The sequence below is a fragment of the Thermobia domestica genome, chromosome 18 (genome assembly GCF_964235325.1).
Source record: "Thermobia domestica chromosome 18, izTheDome1.hap1.1, whole genome shotgun sequence".
Taxonomy (NCBI): Eukaryota; Metazoa; Arthropoda; class Insecta; order Zygentoma; family Lepismatidae; genus Thermobia; species Thermobia domestica.
Window position 1 is genome coordinate 70,706,089 of NC_137471.1, and position 22,675 is coordinate 70,728,763.

At 35.3% G+C, this 22,675-nt stretch overlaps 1 protein-coding gene across 2 annotated transcripts; it reads left to right on the forward strand.

Annotated features, from left to right (window-relative positions):
• Positions 1 to 5,164: 5,164 nt before the first annotated feature.
• Positions 5,165 to 22,416, forward strand: LOC145675820 (uncharacterized). 2 transcript variants are annotated; one of them, XM_081746545.1, is made up of 3 exons: positions 5,165 to 5,572; positions 17,605 to 17,687; positions 20,957 to 22,416. In XM_081746545.1, the coding sequence occupies exons 2-3, from the start codon at positions 17,629 to 17,631 to the stop codon at positions 21,846 to 21,848; spliced, it is 951 nt and encodes a 316-aa protein (XP_081602671.1). In that variant the 5' UTR covers positions 5,165 to 5,572; positions 17,605 to 17,628; the 3' UTR covers positions 21,849 to 22,416. The 2 variants fall into 2 exon arrangements, with proteins under 2 accessions (XP_081602671.1, XP_081602670.1); XM_081746544.1 differs by having other exon boundaries at positions 5,167 to 5,482.
• Positions 22,417 to 22,675: the final 259 nt, after the last annotated feature.

Here is a 22,675-nt window from a genome sequence, read left to right on the forward strand (position 1 = left end):
CGCATGTCTTTGATTGCTTGTACTACTTCACTTTTCAATGTACTGGGTCCTTTTTCATCATCATCCACCTCTTCCTCTTCTTCGATCGCAATATCTTTGGGGAGGTTCTGATCATACAGATCTTTTATGTATTCCTCCCAAATTCTAAAGATTCCTTGATTGTCAGTGACCATATGACCTTGTTGATCTTCGATGCCGAACGTTCGTATACTTTTGTTAGCTCTCCCTCCTAATTCTTGAGCTTTCTGGTACATCAGATTATATCTGCCGCGCCGTTGAAGTTCCATTATTTCTTCACTTATCTGCTCCATGTACATTTCTTTGACTTTGTCCGTTTCTCTTCTCAATTCATTATTCAGCCTTCTGTATTCATTGATGTCCGCGCTTTTTGTCCTTTTGCGTTCCTCCATCTTCATAAGCATTGCTTCAGTTATCCATGGTTTTCTTGGTGCTCTTTCCATCCTATTAGCTGGCTAAATGAAAACAAACTAACTATGAATTTCAATAGAAAAAATAAGTGTCTAGAAATGGGCACGAGCGAGTTTTCTTTGAAACTCGACTCGACTCGAAATAGATATTTTTGAGCTCGACTCGAGAACTCGGTTTGAAAAACTTCCCCAATTCGACTCGAAATAGATATTTTTGAGCTCGACTCGAGAACTAGGTTTGAAAAACTTCCCCAATTCGACTCGAAACTAGACACGAGTTTCGAGTCGAGTCAAGCTAAAACGAGCTGAATCCTGAGTGTAATTTCAAGTATTCTCTTCAAGTATCTCATGAAGACAATATACTTATCAATGATATTACTACTACTACTACTACAACAACAACTTTCTTATTATTACTAGTATTATTATAACAACAGAGTGTATAACCATGAAAAATAGGAGGAGGAGCAAGTATTTGGGCAAAAGTTGATAAAAGTTATAGGGAGCCGGCCAAACATGTTCAAAACTGCTCGTCCCGGGTTTAGATTGTTAACGGCTCAAGTGGCTTGGCTCACAACTCATTCACTATCGAGCTGAACCGAGAAGAGAGTCGACCCAACAGCTCACCCAACCGAACCGGTTTGAGCCAATGTCTCGCCTAAGCCGAGCTGATGGTTCACCCCAACCAAGCCGGTTCGAGCTATCGGCTCAGTTGAGCCAAGTCGAACCGAGCCGATGGATTCGTTTCAATGCAGCTGGCTCGCACCGATGGCTCATCCCAACCCAGCCGGCTCGAGCCATTGGCTCAATTGAGCCGAGTCGATGAATCGTCCCAACGGCTTAAGCCATCGGCTCAACTGAGCCGAGCCGATGGATCATCCAACCTGAGCCGGCTCGAACAGTTCGCTCAGTTGAACTAAGTCGAGTCGGTTGACATCCCTACCCAGGCTGGGTTTCTGCTTGGGCTCAAAAATTCGACCGTGCAGGTCTCAGCCTTGATGGTAAGAACTACAGTATATACTTATGTTGGTGCTTACGACATTTGTAGCTGTCTCGTTATAAAAACCTATTTTCGTCTCGTTATCGAGACGAGACGAGATGGGAGTAGTATCTTCTGCCGTGAGCAACACTAAAAGTATTAAAAATTACTGCTTACATTTCTCATGGCTTTCGCTTTCCAGTCTAATCAGGCCATGATTTCAAAACGAGTTAAAATGAGATGACCGAGCGAGCCATTTATCAAACTCGATTCTATTCGAAACTAGATCTCAGAAACAGTGACTCGGCTCTGAGCTCGACTCGAGAAAATAACCTTGACTATACTTGAAACTCGAGTCGAGTTTTAGCTCGACTCGTGTCCATCCCGATCCCTATAAGTCTTATAAAATTTCGAATCCAGAGACAAAGCAGTGACCTTGTACTATAGATGCTATAGTACTGAACGAATCAAAGTCAGTAAAACGTTCAGTACGCATTAATGAAGATTTAGCATGAGATGCTGATATTGAGGGTATTAACAATAAATTCAGTTCATCGTGCTTAGTATTTCGTAGGCTTCGAGGAGCTTATGTAACGAAGTTGTAATGTTCCTATATTATAGTAAAGTAGTTTTTGATACTAACTTATGAAATTATGTTAAGAGATAACCAAAAATTTATGTTACTACGTTCCTAATGCAAAAAAAATAATTAAAATGTATAACAATATTAGTAGTACAGGAATTTCTACTCCTAGCCGTCAACAAATGTTTTGGTTGCCTCTGCGTCAGTATCCAGCGTCAACGACCTATGTTACATACGACTATTCCTATAAATTTTAACAGTATCTTGTCCAACACCTAACTTTGAGATAGCTACATAGGACCACCCCAAAATTTATCAAATTGCCAAATTTAAAAATTTGGTATGATAATCTACAGGACCAGAGTATGTATCTGTGAAGTTTGGGTGGTCCACCTCGTTCTTTTAATGAGTAAAAAATTACCAAAAAAGTAAATTTCGGAGCATTTAACTTATTTTATTCCCTTTGATCAGGCTTTATTAATGACAAACCCCTTTTACAATTCTGAAGAGATACATTGCCCCACCCCTTAATTTGGGAATTGTCAAAACCTAAAATTTGGTAAATGTTCTTTAGGACTCGAATATATAACTATAGGTTTGGTTGGTCATGCTTATCCATATCTGTGGGTAAAAAATTGTCAAATATTAGTAGCTATTGCCACTGGTGACGGTGATTTTAACGGTGGCTATCTATCGATATCCCATACATGTAAGGGATTATTTAAATTCTGTCATTTTTGCGATAGATATCTAGAGGGATTGTTCTGGTCGAGTTTGTTAATGGATTCAATCCATCAGTTTCCTTCACGATTAATGGTAGCTATCCATATTCTATACATATATTTCAAGTAACCGTATCTACAGCCTTTACCAGAGTTAACTATTAGTAGTAGTATTATCGAGTAAATAAGAATTTGGGTGTCTATATTTACAAGAATTCATAGTGGAAAAATGTTAATTCATGATGGAAGAAAAATAGCTAAGAAACTTACGTATTTATGCAGGCGACATCAGGGGCGGATCCAGGACCGACTTTTGGGGGGGCGGTGGGTTGTCATACTGCTACTTTTAAGGGCTCTAAACTTTGGGATGGGTTTTATTTATATATATAAAATAAGAAAGTTTCCTCTTCTGGATCGCCCCCCCCTGGATCCGCCCCTGGGCGACACATTTCTAACTGAAATACGAATAATAAGATTAAAATTTATAAATAATGTAAACATCATTGTCATGTAACCCAACGTAAGAGAAATATTTTCACATGGTATTAATTTTCTAACACCTTTCAGGTGCGCACCCAGAAATTTTTGTTGGGAAGGGTTCAGTTTTTTTTTTTTTTAAGCAGGATCCAATACTACAAAACACTAATTCTATTTGTTCAGAATTTCCAATGTCCCTTTCATCAACAGAAAAAGGGATACAACAAGCAAGCCTTCAATATAACTCCTACATGAAAGGAGTTTTATAGAAAAGACCAATTGATGGCCTATCATTCTTACAAACTCAAAACAGTTAGATGGTACAAGAAATTGTTTTCCCGTTAACTACAGTTACACTATTGCTGAACGTACTTTGAATAGGAAAATGACCCTGCATGATTTCCAGCTCACTTTTAGCATTGGAACTAAAAATACACGAAATCCCAATGTTGAATCTTCGAAGCAGAACAGCATCTTTTGAAAATATTCACCTTCTAGCAATACCCAGTTGGACCAAAAGAACACGTCTTGAGGGGAAAATGCAGGAAATACAAACAAAGGAATATCTAAAAGACCATATCTACCGCTGCACACGTTGATCTGGACAGCTTGGATTGTGCTTGCATCCGTGTTCGAATTAATACCATAAGGAAATTTTAGATACGGTACGTTGAACAGTGCTGAAGCTATTTTTTTAAATTGAATAATTGGACAACCTGTGTACAAGTAACCAAACCACCAAATGTCAAATTATTTAACTGCATACATTGAGAAAACGAAATGTAATAAAGATGCCACTCAACGTCCTTTCATTATTACGTCACACACATACTCACATCCTTCCAAACAATGTAAAATTAATTATTGAAATGAAACAAACAAGTAGCATCTGGGGATAAGTTTATGATTCACGTAAACGATGAACATGTTAGGAGACTGCGATATGTTAGGAACAGTAATAAAACGTAGGAGACTGCGACCTCTATTCTTCCCGTAACTCTGACGATGCTTCAAACTAAATGCACCAGAACCGATTATTAAGAAGAATATCACTTTCTGTTTTAAATATTCAGCACCAAAATCAGGGGCGTCACTTCAGACTTCGCTTGAGGGGGGCAAGAGCACCACCGACATAAGACTATCACGTTTTGTACTAGTATATTAGTAGACAATCGATAAAAGTATATGTGTTCCTCAAACTCTTGGGGGAGGCAATTGCCCCCTCCTGCCTCCCTAAATGACGCCTCTGACCAAAATACATCTGGAAGTGCCAAACTTGTTATATCGTACCCTCAACCAGGGACGTACGTAGAAATTTATTTCGAGAGGTTCAAAGATTTTAGGGGGCCCCATGAGAATAAAGTTGATCCTAAAATTAGACTAAATATGAGGAACACTACATTTGGGTTTCCAGACTCCAGGACCAACCCCCTCGGTACGTCTCCTCCATCAACCACTAGATATTAAACAAATTTCTTAGAAATACCGGTTACATCTTATAATTATCATCTTTTTTTTACAAGAAAACTAAAATATCTTCAAAAACCATAAATTTAAAGAAACAATATTTCAGAATGTATGTAACTATTACAGTGCTATCGTATCGTAGTTAAGATGGCACGTAGGGCCTTATTCCGTACTTAGTTCGCAAAAATTGCGGATCGAAAGCAACGTAGAAGATGCATAATGTAATTATAACTGCTACGTCGATTATTGAAAACTAACACGGAATGAGGCCCGTTTTCAATTTATTGCTAGTGATCAAAAAAATCCTTATTCTGCACCAGGTATTGCAAAAATTCCCGAACATAACCGAAGGAAAAGCATTTGAAAATCAATTATAACTGTTTTGCCTATTATCGGAAACTAAAACACAGATTTTACGATGTGTTGGCTCAAACAGTTACGGTATGACCGATTCGGGAATATTCTTTTCGGGATAAGAATTTTCTATTAAATATACAGGCAACTGATTGTACCTGTACCACTGCATGAGTCAGTTACGTGTATATGTACTATGAAACATTTATTGGAAGTATATGTATTATCTTTGAAATCAAGACTTAATACTGAATAGCATTAACTTGGTGTGTTCACTGAACAAAGTATTCTTTTATTGATTATATATAAATAGAACGTAGATCAAACCAAAAAGAAAAAAAATCTGTAGACGATATTGTGACGTCATTGTTGGCAACAAGGACGAAATTTACGCTGTCAGTGAGTGTGCTGTTTATGTTACCTGCTATGTGATGAGTGAATGAAAATGGAGTGAAGGAAATTTGGGTTACTGGTAAATATGTTATATATTTACATTTTACTTGTAAATGTATGTGAGTTTCGGAGTGCATTGTGGTTTTAATTCACATGGTAATGGTATATTGTAAGTATTATAATAAAAATATTATTGAAAAGATTTAAGTGTATAATGTGATGAAGCAAGGACGTGCACCTCAATATGACACTGCGTTGTAAGCTTTGTAATGAAAAATGGCAATATTATTTGTTCATATATATTAAGATTACATTACAGATAAAGTTAATAAGTAATGAAAATTAAATTAACACTTTAATAATGTGCGTTTCCTTGATTGTTGATAAGTACTAAATAGCTAGTGGATAAAACGTGATTTCAATATTCTGACCAATTTACGAATCAGTTTGTTCTGATAAATCCTATGTATCATATCTCGGTTAGCATGGTTTATATTGCTGTGCACAGTTAGCTTTTAGTTTGTTCTGTATTTTTTTCTTTTTCGTAAGGATGACTATATGTTAAAATTACTGTGGACATTGAACTTCCAGAATTTTCGTCATGTGGATTTCACTTTCGATATATGTCTATTAATAATAATAATAATAATAATAAATGGTCATGCAGTTTGACAATATTCGTGCTACATCATCAGGGGTATAAGTAAGACATATTCTTGTAAAATCGCTTTCATTTCCTGATAAGTTTTGTTTTGGAGTTTTCCCCTTGGATTAAGTATAGCCCGCTCCCCCAAGTGATTTTAAACGAATCATAGTGATTCTACCGATTCATATTAGTTCATAATGAATCGGAATCGCATGTTATAAAGATTTAAGATGTAAATCTTGTGGTAAGGAAGCTTTAGTATAAGTAGTGGTAGTAGCGGTAGTAGTAGTAGTAGTAGTAGTAATAGTAGTAGTAGTAGTAGTAGTAATAGTAGTAGTAGTAGTAGTAATAGTAGTAGTAGCAGCAGTGGTTTGGGTTCATGTTCCGTTAAGGGGGTCCAAAACTACACTGGACCCCCTTAAGCTAACGTAACCTAACCTGACTTAAGCTAAGCTAACCTAACCAGACCTGACCTGACCTAACCTAACCTAATATAACGTTATATTATGCAATCAAACGAAAATCAATACAAAGAAGTGGTGTCAAAGACACTGGACCCCCTTAACGGAACATTGACCGTGGTTTGTTGTAGTAGTAGTAGCAGCAGTGGTTTGTAGTAGTAATAGTAGTAGTGGTAGGAACGGGTTAGAAGCCCCGCAGGGGTTGATTGGGTTCTGTTCCTGATATAAGTAGTAGTAGTAGTAGTGACTCTTCCAGTTCCGGTGACAAAGAACTGGGGGGAGCGGGCTATACACAAGCCTTCCCCTTATAATGCATCGTTGTTCAGGCGGTGGCGAAGAGATGGACGATAAAGATAGAATAGCAAAAGTAGAAGGAAACTGGAATACCCCGAATAACTACAAGCACAAAGTGTTTATCACAAAGCCTCATTTTCCAGGAGCTGGAATCGTAAGGAATCGCCCACCAGAGGTGAGCATTCTACCACTGCAGCCCCGACGAATGCTTGTGTTCTATTGTAGCCATTGTTTTTTTTTTTTTTCACCGTTATTCTGTACATTGACAGTAAGTCTGCGAATTTAAGGGGGTCCAAAGCTAACCTAACCTAACCAAACCTAATATAACATTGTATTTTGTAATCATAAGAAAATCAATGGAAAGAAGATGAGGAATTGCAAGTTTTATGTGGAAGAAATTACTGGACCCCCTTAACGGAACATTCACCATATATATATATATATATAATGAACAACCAAATCGACAAATACTCGAATGGGATTTTTCAGCTATCCCATATTTGTAGATACGTATATGTATTCGTAATAGACCTGTATGTAATTTCATCAGAAAATACATTCCTAGAACTTTTTTTTTTTTTTTTTTTTGTTTTGTTTTCTTTTCTTTTGGGAGAATTTCTGTTCCTGAGTTCTCCGGGTACAGATTCACTTTTGGGGTTAACTGCTATATCGCCGGACAGTTTTACAAGATTTACCAGATGAATTAGAGAATTTATTTTGGTTTGTGAGGAAGAGTGAGTGAAAGTAAAGTGAGGGGAACAGTTGTAGGCCTAGTTAAGAAAATGCTTGTTGTTAGTTGTTTTAGATGTTGTAAGTGGCATTATATATTTGGGCAGAAGGAACTTTTGGTGGAGAGGCACACTAGTTATGATTCATGGTACGCAAATGAGAAGATTATGACATATGGTGTTTGAGTTTTATCGAGCTATACAAAAATAGGGAGTGTCAGTTGTTGAAATTGTGTGAAAGGCATAGTCTATTAAACAGGCGAACAGATTATCGTAAATGTGATAACGAATTGAAATTACGGAAAAGAGGAGGGACATCTAACCAAACTTAATGAAATGTAACTGAATTTAGTACATTTTGAATGACATTTAATATCTTCCCCGAATGCATGTTGTGACAGGCAAACCGTTTTCCCACAACCTTCCTTTATACGTATTTCCACCGCCGTTGACGCGCCTCCTTACTATGGGCGCACCCTCTCGCTGTCGCTCGGGCCCACTGCTGCGCTTCTGCTCTGACTCGGTTAGATAGAATTCGTGCTTTTTAGTGGCTATCTAGCACAGGTTGGTTCATGTTTTATGCACTAGCGTTTACGGAATATGTCCACACTGGGCATGTCCACGGAAATAGGACAAAAATTCATGAACAAAAATATCGTTAAAATTTTTAGTAAAGTTGTTCTTTTGATAAAAATATAGTTGTATGTAGCTGGCATCATCTAATTTTTTACGGGGAATTATTATTTTGTTATTTTTCCGTAGGTTAACTTTCATCTACTAAGTTTTAATGTTGATTATACTATACATGCTTTATTTATTATTACATAGGTCTTATTTCTTTCTATGTCGGTATCCCAAGTAAAATTTCACATAACTGATATATTAATATGGAGCCTTTTCTTAAAGTAAAGTTCAATGTTCAACTTAATTAAACTGTGCTTATTTCAAGTTATTATGAATGTATGTTGCTTATACTTAATAATAAAAAGTCGTTGACAAATGTAACGTGAGTTACCCAACTCTGTGCATATTCCATTAAAATAAATAGTCAAAAAAATGTAAATAAAAGTTTAATATTTTAGCCATAATTAAATTGTGTGTGTTCCTTTCTTACATAGTAATTTCATGCACATAGATATGCCAGGACAAAAGAAAATTACTGAAAAATCACACCCTCTGAATGTAGGGAAAAAAATTTGTAACGTGAGTTACTATAGTATTTTATTTTTTCCTAGGTTTGTTGTATCATATAAAATGACGATATTTGGTCTTTATTTGTATAAATGTGACAGTTTTACTTTTAAAAAAAAACGGAGCTTTTAAGTTTATTTGTGGTTAGTATTCTTCAAAACATACGTCATCACGTAACGTGAGTTACCGTGGACATATCCACTGTATTTCGAACAATAATCACTACAAAGTGAGCCAGGGTGTCAGCCTAGTATTTTTTGGGAAAAACAATTATATATATATATATTTAATTTTCGTGTGGTCCGGCGATACAGCAGTAATACCGACTTTTGCAGTGCTTACATCTTCTGTAAATTTTTACAAATTTATATATCCGTAAACTGGGACAACACGTACTTTGTACCAAAAAATATGCCTTTAAAGTTTTATTTTTTTTACTCTCCACAGTTACTGCAGATAATAGAAACAAGTCGGTACCGGTGCATATTATGCTTAGAGACGAAACTTTTTTTGCAACAATTTTGATAGTTTGTAGAGCATTAATTATCATAATTTTTTCATTTATTTTTTTTTAAATGTAGCACTTTTTTTAAAAAATGGAACTTGTAAACAGTGTATTTTTGGTAATAGAACGGTTCGCTTTTTTTTATTAAATTAATTGAGCCACTAAAACACAAACTCCTCTGTCATAATTCCATTTATTTATATCTTGTTGTCCCTGACAACGACGTTCCAAAATCTTATTATTATTTAAAACATTTGAATATCTTTTTATATATTAACATTATATCTATATACTATTTCTTTTTCTTTCTCTTCTGCTATTAAAATCAGCCAGCCTAGTACATATTTAGAATATCTTATGGTCCAAAATTACAAAGTAATAAAGATTTATAATACAAATATACAATGTACCGTTGTATATTATGGCACCCGGCGGACTTTTTTTTTATTAATTTTATTTAATAAAAAGAAAAATAATTCTGGACCGTTTACTTTTACATATCAATCATTCGAGTTTTCGAATGCACCTCGTATACTTGAAAATTACAATTCATATAATTATATATATATATCATATTTAATTTTATAACAATATTATTATTATATTTATTTTAAACTTTATTATCATCTTCATTTATTTATACGTTTCAACGACGACAAGGCACATTTGAAATTTGATTTACAAGTTGTTTGATTTTAAGTCCTTTTTCGGGTCCATTAAATGCTTGTTACAAGCTATTAATTATTTACTTAGGCATCATGAAGAATTTTTGAGAAAGATGTATGTGATATTTATCTAGTTGTTCTTTGAACACAACATGATCGAATATAAGGTATAGTTAAACAAAATATAGATTAAGATTGAAATATGATAATGATCAGAACATAACATAATAATTAACGTCGTCTTAACATCATAGAACTCAAATAAGGTCCGAATAACAAACGAAATCGTAATGATATTTCAAGTAAAATAAAGCAACATCAATTGAGTACGGCCCCCTCAGACGCCGCAACTCCAATCTAAGTTACATGTCCAATGGCCTCATATAAGTTGCATTGAAAATCATAAATCGGAATACGATTTTCCGCGTTCTTTACTTCTACAGTTCTTAGTTTCTTACGTTGAGAATTTTCGCCATAATTCCTGCCATCTGAGCAGCGTTTCTGAAAAATCCTAGTATTTCGGCTGTGATTAGATGGTGTTGTAGTATCGGCCAAATCATGTTCAGTTCTTCTTCGTTTCACTGGTGGTGAAATATCGTGCCTCCTAATAAATCTGTATTTGTCCTTTACATGACATCCACGGTACTCTGTCCTACCATGGTTTCTGTTTCTTCTGTAGTTAGGCTCGGTTACATTACCGGTACATATGGATTTAATATCACCTTTTACATTGGGATCACACTTTAATCTCACATGGACACTTCAAACTTGGTTTCGAAGGTTAGTTTGATTCAAGCTAGCACTGTATTGCATCATTGCTGGATTTTCAAAACTTTGCAACATCACACTTGGATGACGGAAACCAACGCACTGCATCACGTTCTGTGAAAATATCGGATTGTTTACTAACATCATTTTGATCTTTTCGTTGAATGAACAATTCAACAGATTCAATTCAATCGACCAATTAACACAAACACATAGGAACATACGTTTTCTTTCTGCATTTCACGAATATTGGAATCAACTTAACTTCTGCTACATGAACCACAGGATTAATATCATGTTGGATATACGGGGAACACAGACAGTCAATAGCGTTCTCAAGATGAAGATGATCATAACTTTTCGCACACTGATACATACCCGAATCTTCATTACACACAGTGTCAGCAAAGCAGTCAAAAACATTCGAATGAGGAAAGAAGTTAGGATAATCTGATCCAACCAATACGGCAGTATGCTTCTGTGAAAACTCCGTACATTTCACTAATGTAATGTGCCCACCATTTCGCACTGCACTCTCGTGAATGCAATTTACTTTAATGAAATTTACTTCATCTGGCAACTGTTTACTTCGGTTGGCATGTTCATTTACTGCTGTTTCTATAATTTCTACAGTCCTGTACTTCGGTGCATCTTTGTACTATCTTTTCCATATTTTCATTGTAACGTCCGAATTTGGCAGCAATTTGTTGATTCACTTGATTCAATTGTTCCTGTATCTGGTCCCATTTGCCGTCGTTGCGTTCCCGCAATTGCTCAAGCTTTTCATCAAAATGCTGAGCTTGGTCCTTAATTTGTTGTGATATCCCTCTTAGAACATCCATTAAGTTTTCTGGAGCATTCCTTTCGGCCTGAACCATTTGGATATCCGTTGCTTCACTATTCGTAGTACTCATGTTTTTTCTGTGTATTACTTTTCCACTTCTTAAAATAGTGAAATCAATGTGAGGCTCAATGGTGCTCGTTTTACTATACTTCGAACGATACACTTTCACTTTTCCTTTCCCGAGATTCCGGCACCAATTTTAGAACGGTTCACCTTTTTTATTAAATTAATTGAGCCACTAAAACACAAACTCCTCTGCCATAATTCAATTTATTTATATCTTGTTGTCCCTGACAACGACGTTCCAAAATCTTATTATTTAAAAGATTTGAATATCTTTTTATATATTAACATTATATCTATATACTATTTCTTTTTCTTTCTCTTCTGCTATTAAAATCAGCCAGCCTAGTACATATTTAGAATATCTTATAGTCCAAAATTACAAAGTAATAAAGATTTATAATACAAATATACAATGTACCATTATAGTAGTATGGTGTATATCTAATACAAAATTGAGGATATACCTTGATTAGGTACACATTCTAATGTATTCACTGAAATATAGAAATTAATGCATGTTAAAGGATAACATGCAGCAAGGTATTACCAGTTCTTTTAAATTTGTTCTTCTGTCAGTAGTCTTCTGTGTAATCATATTATACTTGGAAAAGAATCTCTCGGCATCAACACTCGAGACTCGCAGTTAACTTTTATTAAACTGTTTAATGATGATACAATGTCAACTTCCTTATCCTCACTATTGAGAACTTCAATAACCTTACTTTTAAATTCACGGCAAGCAACTAACAGATCATGAACATTTTCACCACAAAACACAGTCAGGGATTTAAACAACAGTTCAGTTTTGTTCATGTCTATATCTTTATGGAGTGAAACAATTTCTGGATCAAGTAACTCGCCGAGCTTTTTCGTAAATGCAACATTTTTTAAGTTAAATACTATTGGAAATGCGCTTTTTAGTTATTATTAGCAGTGATTAACAAGAATTCCAGTTTCTCGTTTTCATTCGCATTTATCGCAAGTAATGCGGAATTTCGCAAAAAATTCACGATAATATAAACGTGATTTCTGGTTTTGAAACAAGTTTGAGATTTCCTGAAACTTTTTTTTTTTTTTAACGTTCCGCACATTTTGCATTAACGGAAAAGTTTCGTCTCTAGTTAATCTGTATCTCCTATAACAATAACTCTTTTACACTTTAATTAGACTGCTTATGCAAAAGAATTACTCTTGTTATTCACAGGAGTATCAGAAGTAGGTGAGTAGCATGAATGTTTAAAATATCAACGACGTATATCATGCTAATTCTCCTTATACTGCACCAGTTTGTAATACTGTAGAAACTTCTATGAAATTTGTTAGCGTTAAAATTGTCTTCAAAGATGTTTTAGATATTCTTCTTCTGCGGTATTTGAATTTTACTCGTAAAATTTCCATGATGTAACCTGAATATTCTTAATTTGGAAATGAAGAATACTGGGGACTGGGGCGCAAATTTGAAATTTACAAATAAAATGTGCTACCTCTTAAAAAAAAAAAAAAGTAAAATAAATATTAAAAAAGTCTGCTGGACACTGTACCTTTAAGTAAAATATGTTTCGAGTTAACACGATTGGTATTAACTTCACTGCCAAGTAATCTTTCGTAAAGAGTACAACACTGTCATGATCATCATCATAAATATTCTGCCATTATTGGCTGGTCAGTTGCTGCAAATGAGAAGCTTCCATGCTCCACACTTTTCCGCAAACCTTTCCGTCTTCACGTATGAGTTTTCTGTTTTGATATCGTGCACTAATTGTAGTCTGCTTCGCCCCCTCCCTCTCTTTCCTGCCACCATCCCCTGTATCACGTTCCTCATGATACATTTCTTTCTTATCCAATGTCCCAACCAGTTTCTCATTCTCTTCTTAAAAATAACTAAGATTGTTCATTTTTCCCTACCATTTCTAAGAACCCTTTTTCATTCGTTTTCCGCTCGACCAAGCTAATTCTCTCCATTCTTCTTCACACCCACATTTCGAAAGCTTCCAGTTGTTTATCATTTTTCTGTAATGTCCATGTATCTGTCCCATACAGTACAACACTCCACACGAAGTATTTTATGAGTCTTCTTCACAACACTTTATTCAAGGACCTACAAAGTAGCAGTTTGTTCCTCCTAAAAGCTTCTTTCGTTGTTCCTATCCTGTACTACACACGTACATCTTAAAAAGCGTAACTTAGAATAATTCATTTATAAAGAATAAAATTACGTACCTTAGTGTATTTGTGTTTTATTTAACTGGCATTTTATTTCCATGGCATACTAACACCTTTTCCCAGACGTTCATCTTGAATTATTTGTTAAGTTGTTGATATCTTACATTTTTGATCTCGTGTCTCTTCTTCCATCTGGAATATTATTTCTTAACTCCACAAATATAAAGAGTCTTCAAACATTGGCTGAGTAGACTAAAGGCAGTTTAATGTTAAAGAGCGCTTTACCTCTGGCGCATGAAGTACCTGATTCGATTCCCGCCTAAGTAAGTTTGTGGTGGACAACATCGTGTTCATGGGTTATCTCGGGATTCTCCCGGGCAAATTTTACTTTGACTCGGACAGTGACTTCAATGGGTTCTTATAGGTTCAGTCACTTCTTGGAACTGTTTGTGCCTCAATCACTTGGAACTGTTTTTGCCTTTGGTGCGACATCCTTGGTTGTAAGATTAATTGGTGGTAATTCACATTTTATTCCACTAGGTGTCTGTCTACAGTCATAGGATAATTTGCTAGTGTGATGTCACCTGTTCTATCCACTTGTAGTTGGTGTGTGTCATGTTTGTGCGCTAGTGAAATATGTGAATATTTTTCAGTAGTGTGAACTTGAGTATTGGGCAAGTGTTCTTGTCGTACTTTTTCGTGTGTGGAATAAGTAATTATGAGTTTATTATTCATGAGTGTTCTGGTATGACGAAAACGTTAAGTACTAAAACTTTCTCTGATTGGCTAACGTTTTGTTGGGAAGTCTGCTTAGAAACTCTAGTTAAAGAATTAGGTGGTTTAATAGGTGGGGCCATGCTGGATCTCTATATATTAGAGGTGAATGTTTTATTTATATTATTTTTATTCTTGATTTGTTTTGCATTTGTGCATTTTTTTTTAAAAAAAATACGAAATGTGTTTTCACAGAAAAATTACACTGGTTTTCACGTCATTTATAGTGTGTTAGTTTTATCTGTAGCTGTCTTTTTTTGATCCAGATTTTGGAGACCTTGTGAATTACGGTTGTTTGAGAAATGATTTATCTGAACCGGTTTCCAGAGTAGTTTAGGAAGCAGTTCTCAAAGATGTTTCTGTTCTCCGGAGTAGTCTGGAAGTGAGTTCTGGAAGAGGGTGTAATTAAATTTACATTGAAGTTGCACCATCTGGTCGTGACGTAATGTCACGTGGTAATTATTCCACTTTGCACACACAACTTTATTGATAAAAAAAGAAAAAGTGATTTACGGACATTGCGAAACATAGCTGAACGAGCGTCAGCGAGCCCCGCTGGGCACGTTTTGTTCCATCATGACCCCCCCCCCCCCATGATACTACGTGAGATTGGCATGCTCGAGCGGTGCAACTTCAATGTAAATCTAACCCCACCCTGTGGGGGAGAGTAACGGGAGAGGGATAGGTTATCTATTTCGAGGAACTGATTCCTAGACTGCTCTGATGAATTGAATCGTTCTTGGGAACTGATTCCTGAACTGTTCCGGGAACTGGGTCAGATAAATCGGTCGCAGTCACTATCCGAGTCAAAATAAAAAAAAAAAAGTTGCCAATGCCCGTTTCCTCCCACAACCTCATTCCACCAATTCTTCCATCATCATTCACTTAAGTAAATCATCCGTCTCCCGTAGCCTAAAGAACATAACCGTGGGACGTTAAGCTGAACGATTTCATTTCATTTTAAATTAATGTTAAAAAGACTAATGCGTGTAGTATAAAGAACTGTGTTTATTTTCCAAATATCACATCGCCGTTTTACAATGTTGCCAGTAATATTTGTGCAGTTCTTTAAAAGGTATAATAAATCGTTGTTATGCCCAATATGGAAAGATCATAAGGTTTAATCCTGTTTATTCGAAGTGTTGCTAAGGTTAATAATATAATTGAATTTTTTGTTAAGTGAGTCCTGGTCAAGATTAAGTTCTAGTTCTTTAGTATGCGTTTCAGTTTGCGAAGAAGTTCTATAGAGCAATTATGCCATTTTAATCATGTGCTTCGATGTGAATAAATGTTTGACTAAACCTGATACTGCAAGATCATAAGTCTTACAGGCGTGTACCCCAACGAAGTTTAAACGAGCGTTCACTCAAACGCGTTCCTTTTGGTCATTTTAATGTAGGTTTGGAGGCATTGATATATCACAGAGTGAATTTTTGAAAAATTTTGATTGTCTCAGTGATTTTTGTATCCTGTAAGATAGATTTTTAATTTCAACCAGGATTTGAGTACTACTTTGAAACCATATTTATTTCCAATTTTCATAAGTCTATAGGAAAGTTTAAGCCATAATGATATAGAGATCCATTTTTCAGAACTGTTATTTTTCTTAATATCTTCACTGTGTTTGTAAATTTTTAATGCATGAAATTTCCATTTGTCCAGCGTTATTTTAGAATAACCATTTAGAAACCCTAATTTGTAAACTAGTTGTGGCTGTTCCTCTGCTTTATATTCTGAAGAAAGTAACTCTAAAGAAAGAAAAAAAGTCATCCACACATTACTTTTAATCTTGAACGGGTGGACAGACTTTTTATAAACATGAGAGTTGAATGAACAGTTTCTCTAGCACTGAGAATCAGGGTTGGCTGGTTATCTGTTTTTTTTTAAACTGGTTTAAACCAAAAAACGAAAAATGTCCGTAAAAGTGTGTTTTCTTAAAATCTTGATGAACACACATTTGTGGGTTATCACGTATCAGTCCCGTATATTATTCGTATTATATTCAGACCTAAATTCCCCATTCGTTACTCAAAGAGATTATACTACAAAAGCAACCTACATATATATATATATATATATAAGCTAGTTTATGAATGTTTCTTTTGTGATTTTTTTATAGTTTGTTATGCAATTGCAATCAAAGAAAAATTCTAAATATTGTTTCGTTTTAATAATGTTTACTATTTATAAAATACATCGAAATGCCATACTTTTGTTGGGGGAGGGGGTTCATACAAACCCCACGCAAGGCATTTGTTGACATCAGAAGTATCTTTGGTATCTGTTTATGTATAAAAGGATCAGAGCCAAAGTGGACTCAATTAATTCGTGTCTTGATTCATTTTTCTTACTAATATGGAAATTAAGTCGTTGTATATCTTTAACTTGGAGTAAAAAGGTCGTAGTGAACTAACTTGGACTAAATTAGTTCTGTACTTTGCAGTATTTTGAAATTGTCCATATGTAATTCTGTATAATGGTTTCACTTGTGCAACTGTTTATCTTTTTGTCCTTTTGAAATATGACTAGACAATTATATTAACAAGCATGTAAAGATTAGTACAACGTATTTTTATCAGGAGTCCTTCGTGAGTGAGGTGGCAGACGTATCGCATTTGTGGCCAATTAGTCCCAGTTTCGAGTTCAAATGGAGGATAATATCTTTCGGAAGGCGAGCAACGGTTTGGATTCCGCTTTAAGCTTATGGGTCCCCTTGCAGCATAACCCGATTGTTGCATAATGACACCAAGGCGAAGCAAACTTATTTCTATTTATATGTGATATAAATACATAAAGCATATTATTTAAGCCAAAAAAAAAAAAAGGTTTAAACAAAAAAAAAAAAAGGACTTAAACCAAAAATAGTTTTTTTTTTCAATAAAAACCATGGTTTTTTGCCAACCCTGCTGAGAATGGATATTCCTTTGAATTCACGAGGTCTTTCTAGCATTAGATGTTCTATTATTGAATAGGCAAAGTGACGGTAGCATCGAGAATCATTGCGTTGTCTATGCTTTTAGTAGTAAGTCTTTTGATTAATTGTATATTTCTATTCATTTTGTTGTTCGTAATTTATCTGTTTGTTTCATTTTACAGATGAAGAAGTGGTGATATGACAAAATGGAAAGACAACAGTCGTTGGCAACATGCATCGAAAAGCTGGAAATCGATCCAGAGAGGTTTGTTTCCCTATTATTTTGTTTCATAGTTGTTGTTCATATTCCATATACGGCAAGGTTCTAGAACACAGGTCCCCCTCCAGGTCTATCAGCCTGAGGCTAAGTTAGGTGAATTACGACAAAGTAAACTATTCCAAGATATTAACTAACCAAAATACCATTTCCATAACATGATTTTTTTTCCCAATAGTCTACATTATAAATTAGTCTACAGGATTTTTTCCAATAGTCTACATTATAATTTCGAATAATTTATTTTGTCGTAATTCACCCAACTTACCCTAAAAAACAAAAATAACCAGGAACATCAATAACGGCACATAACATACATTTTTACATGCTTTCTTAGAATAATATCGATTTTCAAAAAGTAGTGAAAAGCTACACTCATCTCACAATCAGGGAAGGGGGGGGGGCGGTGGCTCAGTGGTAGAGCGTTCACCTCTGGTGCTTGGGGTCCCGAGTTCGATCCCAGCCCCCACCAAGTGAACTTTGTGGTGGACAAACACCGCGCTCGTGGGTTTTCTCGGGGTTCTCCCGTTTCCTCCCACTTTCTTCATTCCACCATTTCACTCATCTCTCATCATCACCGTCTCCTTTAGCCTCACCGGCATAACCGTGGGACGTAAAAGTTAAAGATTTCATTTCATTTTTTTTTCATCTCTCAATCACCGGACGCACACACAACAGCTCACAACTGAAGCTGAAGTGGCTTTTTCTAGTTAAAATCAGTCAAATCACATTCTGATGCCTGGAGAAACACATTATTATTGTCAAGATCAAAAACTGATACCACCTTGACTGGTTTAAGCCGGATGCAAACAACAATTGGAGATTGCATTTGAATTCTGAGAAAAATAACTTATTCCGATTAATTTGCACAATATATTAAAGAATTAGTTGGTTCCCACCCTTCTTTACCTGCTCCCCCCCCTCCTCGTAAACTCTGCATATTGTCACTCGTTGGTCTTGATTCCTTTTAAGATTTCAGGAGCAACACTGAATTTTCAAATTTTCAATGATATTATTTCTCACCAATCTGTATTTGTTTCCAGCAAGACTACAGCATACCATTTGAAGTGCAGTATTATTTTTTACTAGCGTTGTTTTGAAAGATGGTTAGTTGGTGGAGTTCAAGTTACAGTACCTTTCACCTAGGATACGTGGACCTATAGCTTTACGTGGGATTCGAAGCACATGAATTCCCACAAGGAAACAAATTCGATTCTCCCGCGCCGAAGGCACGTACCCTACCCATACAACCATGAAGGGGCTCTTGTGTTTTCAATGGAACCACAGTTCTTACTCAATAGTTATTTTGTATTTGTACAGTATTTAATTTAATGCTTCTTTGTCATAACATTCGTAATATTTGTAATTACTAATGTAGTTTATTTCTGTCAGTAGCTTGCACCCTCCTTGCTCGCTCTTCACGTCTTCCCAGGTTGGGAAAAACAACGTTGGTTGTAGATTCGTAACTTATATTGTACCAAAAACCTTCAAGTGGAGTGTTCGTTAATCTAAAGTAATAATCATAAATTTTACATGCACCTGCTACTTAAAACTGCATTTGCTTAGAAGTCGACATAAGTTTCAGCTAGTGAAGTATAGGTTTTTAAAAAATTGATTCCGAAGAGGAATGGAATATACAACCACCCTCCCCCTTGGTCTAGTGGCTAGCGTGTGTACCTTTGGTGTACATGGTTCCGAATTCGATTTCTGGGAGAGAGCACAAATAATAACAATAATTTCACTCTAGTTCATTTTCATTAGTTGTCCGTCTTCTTTAGTCTAAAGCACATGAGCGTGGTGCTAAACTAAACTAAAAACTTTCATTTTGTTTTTGAGCACACGCAATCTTACAGTAGAATAGTTTAATTTTAATATGTGCATATACAGTAAAACTTGTCTATGTTGGCCACAATCGGTTCGATTGAAAAGTAGCCGACTTAGACAGGTGGCCAACTTACAGAAAATAAGTGTGATAAGTGTATTTTTAGAATAGGATTTGTAGTATTACTTGATTGTAAAATTTTAATAAGCAGTGGCACGACAGCTACTTTTAAATAATGTATATAGAGTAATCATAACAATATACAGTACTAGAAAAAAATACTACAGTATGTTTAATATATGTGCCTTTCTCTTCCTGAAAACTAGTCTGGTACAGTGAAATATTTGAATTAAAAGCACAATAGCACAACCAACCATAAAATAGAAACATATGAAAGTAGTTTATTGAAATTGATATTGTAGCACACTAAGTTATTCAGATTGAAAACACGAAAAGCAGAATTATAAATTGAACACGTTATATGCAATTTGTGACATTTTTCGACAGTGACAAAATATTTTCTGTAAATACCTTTCGAAAAATAGCGAATCAATTAATAACAAATTTATTCATGGTGGTTCATTCTAGATGTATTTCCTTTATTCTTTTTGGCACATATCGCATTCTAATTTTGTAGTTAAGTATCCCTTGAGCTACAAGTGTTTTCCTCGAAACAAAAGATGTTTTGAGAAAATCTTCAGGGAATTCATATTCAAAACCCCTGCTACCTTTCGACAAGCCGTCAGGCGCCAATAGTTGACAATTGAGATGGTTAGCCGTAACCTTGAGAATTTTCCGGAATTACTAAAGCTCTCCACTGATGAAAGAAGCCGATATAGCTAATGGTTTTACCAAAACAGACAGGAAAAACAAATATTTACAACCATTTTCTGAATTCCTGTACGTGCTATTCGCATCTTCCTTCACCATCCCTTCATCAGGGTAGTATTGTGGCCATTGATCTCCAAGAGCAAATCGTGGGAATCTATGTTTCTTTGTCTCCAGTCACAAATACAGAGTATCTGCCTCTCATATGGGAATACGAAAGAATTAACAGAACGCTATTTTGCGTGGCCAAGATACGTAGGTAAATTTACCATTATAATCATAGGGTAAACATTGCTTCAATGCGGCGAACTTCCAAGATAGACAGGTGGCCAACTTACAGAGTAATAAGTAACGGATGTCTTATGGGAAAATGCAGGTTCAAGACGAACCAGGCCAAGATGAGCAGGTGGCCAACTTAAGGGAGGTGGCCAAGTTGACGTGCGTTCCTTTATGAGCACACACAATTTTATGAGTAAAATAGTGTAATTTTGTATCTGTGTATATTGGGTAAAATTAATGAAATCATTAACATTGTATATAACTATTCATATTTCCGTGGATAACTCTTGTGGAAAATAGCTAATTCTTTCTTTCTCGTTGTTCATAGGGAAAAGCATCCGAACACCACGAAGAATATAAACAATCCGTTTAGCATCATGAATCCCTCCTATAAGAAAAACAAGAAAGAAGAGGAGAAAGTGGATGAAACGCAACAGTTGTCTATGGAGTCGATTGGCTTCAATGCTCTAACGTTCTCTGGAGAAACGTGTTCAAGTGTTTCATGTAAATGTAATTTGAAGAACACTGTAAGAACTTTCTATTTTTCTAGTGCATGGCTCAGAAGAATGAAATCACCGATACTAAAGAAGAAAAATATATTACAGAAGAGTAAGCTAACCCTTCTGCGTAAGGAATTGAAAACAGAAAAACACATCGTGAAGAGCCCGACGTTGAAACTTCCGAAGGATTATGGGTTCATAAAACTCGCCAGCCTTGAAGAATCGAAGTCGTCATTACAGAACAATGTATCTGCAATAAAATATTCATCTCAGAGCGCCAAAAAGTGCAATTTGGACTCCAAACAGTTTGGTCAAAGTATGTCTCAGAACACAATTCAAGACTTCAAAAAACTTGTTCCTACCGCAAAGCCAATGACCGTGTCACTAAAAGAATTCTCCGATAGACACAAAGTCGTAAGAGAATCGGCAGAAATAAGTGGTGCAAATTTTAGACATTTTCGTATGCCCACAAAATCCAAAAGAATTCGATATAAAGAGAGAACAAGAAAACTGTCCATGGGGGATAGTGGTAATCCAGCGCTTTCTGTGTCTCAAGGTAAAGTGCAGGATGAATCGTTGAGAACATCGCAATCTTGCTCTCAACAAGCAAGGATGTCCACGTGCGATGACGTAACAATAGACGAGCTTGCTGGGTATTTTGATATCTATGTCCATATTCCGAAAAAAATGTCTCATATGGCAGAAATGATGTACATTTAATCATATATTTTTCTTTTTCTTTTTTTGAGTGCCGGTAAGTAGAAATGTGATAAACATTTACTTTAGTTACCATAAGAGATATACGTATATATACATAATATATATATATAAAAATAGAAACTTATTAAATAATGTCAGTCAGCTATCGCTAACAAATAATATAAATTTTGCTTGTTTAACTAACTCAATCCATATCAATTTTTTCATGTGTATGGATATTTTATTTGCCAAGAGAGGTTCTGTATTTTTTGAGATTTACATATAGTGTTCAGTGTTGTTAATTTTGTATCGAACTACACATACAATACGAAAAGGGATATTTTTTTTTTTTTTTTTTTAAATTATGAATTGCGCTTATGTAACATATGAATGAAATTAACATAACAATGGACTTTTTCTTTTTCTTGTGTGTGTGTGTGTGTGTGTATGTCTATGCACATATTGTATTTTTTTTTCGGAAATTCGCTAGTCGGATGTGTTTTTTTTTTGCATATTGTTATAATGTATAGTTATGTTACTACGATTTTTTTTTCTTTTTTGACTGAAATAAATCGATTGTCTTCCTAAATATATGTGGTGATACGTTTTTTTGATAAACCAAAAATAGGCAATTGTGCTTCTAATGAGTTACAATATACAGAGTCCGCCAGAATAATGTATACACTCTGTCATCGTGTATCAGGATCAGGGTTGGCTGGTTTAAACCAAGGTGGTTTAAACCAAAAAACGAAAATGTTCGTAAAAGTGTAAGTGTTTGTAAAATCTTGATGAACACACATTTGTGGGTTATCACGTTTCACTCCCGTATATTATTCGTATTATATTCA

Bases quoted from the DNA above. Each gene is read 5' to 3' on its own strand.
- LOC145675820 (XM_081746545.1), top strand. From the start codon at position 17,629: ATGGAAAGACAACAGTCGTTGGCAACATGCATCGAAAAGCTGGAAATC. The intron at 17,688-20,956 runs GTTTGTTTCCCT...CGTTGTTCATAG, and splicing joins CTGGAAATCGATCCAGAGAG to GGAAAAGCATCCGAACACCA.